General features: G+C 38.5%; 1 protein-coding gene across 1 annotated transcript in view; it reads left to right on the forward strand.

The window, feature by feature from the left end:
• The window catches only part of HMOX2 (heme oxygenase 2), a 28,269-nt gene extending 22,567 nt beyond the window's left edge, over positions 1–5,702 (forward strand). Inside the window, exons 6-7 of the mRNA XM_073558651.1 lie at positions 4,113–4,230; positions 4,328–5,702. Coding sequence (XP_073414752.1) covers positions 4,113–4,230; positions 4,328–4,452 — 243 coding nt within the window. The 3' untranslated portion in view covers positions 4,453–5,702. The remainder of the gene's footprint in view (positions 1–4,112; positions 4,231–4,327) is intronic.
• The last annotated feature ends 298 nt before the right edge of the window (positions 5,703–6,000 follow it).

Below are 6,000 nucleotides of genomic sequence, written 5' to 3' on the forward strand. Positions count from 1 at the left end.
CGGTGTAACGATTGGTGAGGAATATGATCCTGGCTGCAGCATTCAAGACAGATTGGAGAGGGGAGAGTTTGGTAAGAGGGAGACCGATTAGAAGAGAGTTACAATAGTCGAGACGAGAATGAATAAGAGAAACAGTAAGAGTTTTTGCAGAGTCAAAAGTAAGAAAAGGTCGAATTCTAGAAATGTTTTTGAGGTGCAGATCACAAGAGCGAGCCAGTGATCGAATGTGGGGGGCAAAGGAAAGCTCGGAATCAAGTATGACCCCAAGACAGCGGGCCTGTTGCTGGGGAGTAATAGTGGAACCACACACGGAAATGGCAATGTCGGGTGTAGGTACATTAGTAGCGGGAGGAAACACAAGGAGTTCAGTCTTTGACAGGTTCAGTTTCGGATATAGTGAGGACATGATATTAGACACAGCGTTTAGACAATCGCCGGTGTTTTCTAGAAAGGCTGGCGTGATGTCAGGAGAAGAAGCGTATAATTGGGTGTCATCAGCATAGAGATGGTACTGGAAACCAAATCTACTGATTGTTTGACCAATAGGGGCAGTGTACAAGGAGAAGAGGAGGGGGCCTAGAACCGATCCTTGAGGAACCCCAACAGTAAGGGGAAGGTGAGAGGAGGAGGAACCGGCAAAAGAAACAGTAAAGGAGCGGTCGGAGACATAGGAGGAGAACCAGGAGAGAACGGTGTCCTTGAGGCCAATGGAATGGAGCATAGTGAGGAGGAGCTGATGATCCACAGTGTCGAATGCTGCAGAGAGATCCAAGAGAATTAGCATGGAGTAATGACCATTTAATTTAGCTGTTAGCAGATCATTAGAGACTTTAGTGAGGGCAGTTTCAGTGGAGTGTAAAGAGAGGAAACCGGATTGGAGAGGGTCGAGAACAGAGTTTTCTGAGAGATAGCGGATAAGACGGGAGTGGACCAGGCGTTCCAGGAGTTTAGAGATGAAGGGAAGATTAGAGACAGGTCTATAGTTAGCGGCACAGTTTTGGTCGAGGGATGGTTTTTTAAGTAGTGGATGTATGATGGCATGCTTAAATGAGGAGGGAAAAATACCAGAAGAGAGAGAGAGGTTAAATATTTTAGTTAGGTGAGGGGTGACAGCAGGGGAAAGGGACTGGAGGAGATGTGACGGAAATGGGTCACTGGTGCATATAACTGCATATAACTGGTGCAATATAACTACTATAATACTGCCCCCTTTGTACAAGAATATATCTACTATAATACTGCCCCCTATGTACAAGAAGATTACTATAAAACTGCCCCTATGTACAAGAATATAACTACTATAATACTGCCCCCATGTACAAGGATATAACTACTATAATACTGCTCCTATGTACAAGAATATAACTACTATAATAGTGCTCCTATGTACAAGAATATAACTACTATAATACTGCCCCTATATACAAGAATATAACTGCTATAATACTGCCCCTATGTACAAGAATATAACTATTATAATACTGCTCCCTATGTACAAGAATATAACTACTATAATACTGCTCCTATGTACAAGAATATAACTACTATAATACTGCCACTATGTACAGGAATATAACTACTATATTACTGCTCCCTATGTACAAGAATATAACTACTATAATACTGTTCCCTATGTACAAGAATATAACTACTATAATACTGCTCCTATGTACAAGAATATAACTACTATAATACTGCTCCTTATGTACAAGAATATAACTACTATAATACTGCTCCTTATGTACAAGAATATAACTACTATAATACTGCTCCTTATGTACAAGAATATAACTACTATAATATGCCCCTATGTACAAGAATATAACTACTATAATACTGCTCCTTATGTACAAGAATATAACTACTATAATACTGCTCCTATGTACAAGAATATAACTACTATAATACTGCTCCTTATGTACAAGAATATAACTACTATAATACTGCTCCTTATGTACAAGAATATAACTACTATAATACTACTACTTATGTACAAGAATATAACTACTATAATACTGCCCCCTATGTACAAGAATATAACTACTATAATACTGTCCCTATATACAAGAATATAACTACTATAATACTGCCCCTATGTACAAGAATATAACTACTATAATACTGCCCCTATGTACAAGAATATAACTACTATAATACTGCTCCTTATGTACAAGAATATAACTACTATAATACTGCTCCTATGTACAAGAATATAACTACTATAATACTGCTCCTATGTACAAGAATATAACTACTATAATACTGCCCCCTATGTACAAGAATATAACTACTATAATACTGTCCCTATATACAAGAATATAACTACTATAATACTGCCCCTATGTACAAGAATATAACTACTATAATACTGCTCCTTATGTACAAGAATATAACTACTATAATATGCCCCTATGTACAAAAATATAACTACTATAATACTGCTCCTTATGTACAAGAATATAACTACTATAATACTGCTCCTTATGTACAAGAATATAACAACTATAATACTGCTCCTATGTACAAGAATATAACTACTATAATACTCCCCTTATGTACAAGAATATAACTACTATAATACTGCTCCTATGTACAAGAATATAACTACTATAATACTCCCCTTATGTACAAGAATATAACTACTATAATACTGCTCCTATGTACAAGAATATAACTACTATAATACTGCTCCTATGTACAAGAATATAACTACTATAATACTCCCCTTATGTACAAGAATATAACTACTATAATACTGCTCCTATGTACAAGAATATAACTACTATAATACTGCTCCTATGTACAAGAATATAACTACTATAATACTCCCCTTATGTACAAGAATATAACTACTATAATACTCCCCTTATGTACAAGAATATAACTACTATAATACTCCCCTTATGTACAAGAATATAACTACTATAATACTCCCCTTATGTACAAGAATATAACTACTATAATATGCCCCTATGTACAAGAATATAACTACTATAATACTGCTCCTTATGTACAAGAATATAACTACTATAATACTGCTCCTATGTACAAGAATATAACTACTATAATACTGCTCCTATGTACAAGAATATAACTACTATAATACTGCTCCTATGTACAAGTATATAACTACTATAATACTGCTCCTATGTACAAGAATATAACTATTATAATACTGTCCCCTATGTACAAGAATATAACTACTATAATACTGCCCCTATGTACAAGAATATAACTACTATAATACTGCCCCTATGTACAAGAATATAACTACTATAATACTGCCCCCTATGTACAAGAATATAACTACTATAATACTGCTCCTATGTACAAGAATATAACTACTATAATACTGCCCCCTATGTACAAAAATATAACTACTATAATACTGCCCCTATGTACAAGAATATAACTACTATAATACTGATCCTATGTACAAGAATATAACTACTATAATACTGCCCCCTATGTACAAGAATATAACTACTATAATACTGCTCCTATGTACAAGAATATAACTACTATAATACTGTCCCCTATGTACAAGAATATAACTACTATAATACTGCCCCTATGTACAAGAATAAAACAACTATAATACTGCCCCTATGTACAAGAATATAACTACTATAATACTGCCCCCTATGTACAAGAATATAACTACTATAATACTGCTCCTATGTACAAGAATATAACTACTATAATACTGCCCCCTATGTACAAGAATATAACTACTATAATACTGCCCCCTATGTACAAGAATATAACTACTATAATACTGCTCCTATGTACAAGAATATAACTACTATAATACTGCCCCTATGTACAAGAATATAACTACTATAATACTGCCCCTATGTACAAGAATATAACTACTATAATACTGCTCCTATATACAAGAATATAACTACTATAATACTGCCCCTATGTACAAGAATATAACTACTATAATACTGCCCCTATGTACAAGAATATAACTACTATAATACTGCTCCTATATACAAGAATATAACTACTATAATACCGCCCCTATGTACAAGAATATAACTACTATAATACTGCTCCTATAATGAAGTGATTGTGTTAATTCTGTAATTCTTCATTCTCTGAAGGTATTTGAGGAGTTGGATAAGATAGGAACCATCATCCCTGATGAAGCACAAGATGGCGGCCTTCCAGTGCATGATGGGAAGGGAGATATTCGCAAATGCCCTTATTATGCTGCTAAAGGTGCGTATTGGTGTGACACATTACATATATACACGTACATAAAAACGCACAGTGTAGTGATGTGCAGGGGTCTCCTCTCCTTCCTTCTCTCTCGCAGATGCGGCCTCCTCAGGATGTCCACTCCACGCTGCACTGGCTCTAACAGGTCGCCCGGAAGTAAAGGCAGTGCTAGCCGCTTTCGCTGCCGCCATCGCTGCCACCATCGCTTGGTATCTCATGTGATCTGGGTCACTTTGGTTTTTCAGACTCTTTATGGAAGATCTCGGCCACACGGACATTGACATTCCCATCACAATGCCCCCTCCTCTGATGGCGCGCCGGTTTGTGCTTTTCTTTCCTGCCATGATCTTGTCCCGCTTAATCTATAGACTGCCATTAAAGAACCGCCGGGGAGGGGGTGTCTCGTCCTGGGTAGTATTAACCCCGTAATGTTCAGATTGTGGGGTTATGTGCACTATAACTGTGTTCTGATAGGTCAATGAGCACAGCCACAAGCACACAATAGGTTTTACCCTAGAAGCCGCCATCGTGCCGCCATCGGCTGCTCATCTCCCACTTGTTTTACGTGATGTGTTGAGAGGATTTAGCCATATGTATATGCAACGCTCCCAAAGATGATTTCATGATTTATTGTGGATGAAGTATTAATGGTTTGCTGCCACGTGAGGAAACCATCTTGTTTTTGGAGATGGAGGTTCCTCGTAGATTTTTAGATATACTGTGACGACAATATGGCCGGCCATCGACACAGCCCGGAATTTCGTGCCTCTTTGAGAATCCATTCAGTTTACTCATCCGATTTGACATATCGATCAGTGAAGATCATCCAGCCAATATGGCCGCCGTGACTCCTTTCCTGAGGGCTACAATGGGATTGTGCCATCTCCTGTATCCCTTGCTTAGTGCAAGTAGCCAAGAGTTTGATCACCACTGTTGCAGCCATATTGTTTTTGAACCAGATTTTCCAGAAATGGATTTCTAAGAAATTGCTAAGAATTTTTTTAGTAATGTAGAAGGGTTAAGGGGGGGGGGGTGACGCTGTGTAAATATCGCCAGTAACAGAGGCTAGGTATAAGCGGCCATATTGGTGACCTTAGATTACAACTAGAGAGGCGCAAATGACATTGTGCCTCATACCTCATTGCTCCATCAACGGTTCGGCTAGGAAATGGCCGCCTTTTTCGGCTAGGAAATGGCCGCCTTTTTCGGCTAGGAAATGGCCGCCTTTTTCGGCTAGGAAATGGCCGCCTTTTTCGGCTAGGAAATGGCCGCCTTTTTCGGCTAGGAAATGGCCGCCTTTTTCGGCTAGGAAATGGCCGCCTTTTGCTGTCCTTAATTCTTATAAGGTAACGGTTGTGTGAGTGCGCAGAGCTCGGACACCTCAGCGTATCGCAGGTCTGAGCCGATCCTCGCTTGGAGATGACAAAAAAGAGCTTTTTGTGTAACTCAATAAATTATATTAAAATATCGAATGTGTAAGTTGTTCCTGCTTTTTATCGTGGATAAGCGGCGCCCAGATCAATCAATATTTTCCTCAGTGACTCCCCGAGACGCCTCACACTTTCTCTGCCATCAACCTCAGACGTGTGAGACTGTCTGGTTGCTATTAACTCTCTCAGACAGTTTGTCCATAGCAACCGGTCTGTCATCCGGCATTATTAATCAGATGTTTTCCCAAAATTTGTCTCCCCTGCCACAGGAAGAGAGCATCGCCCCCAACACCCTCCTCTATTTACTGTATTCACTCCATCAGTCATGTATTATGTTGTG

This window comes from Dendrobates tinctorius, unplaced genomic scaffold, assembly GCF_039654945.1.
Source record: "Dendrobates tinctorius isolate UK_male_01 unplaced genomic scaffold, ASM3965494v1 ptg000257l, whole genome shotgun sequence".
NCBI classification, from domain to species: domain Eukaryota; kingdom Metazoa; phylum Chordata; class Amphibia; order Anura; family Dendrobatidae; genus Dendrobates; species Dendrobates tinctorius.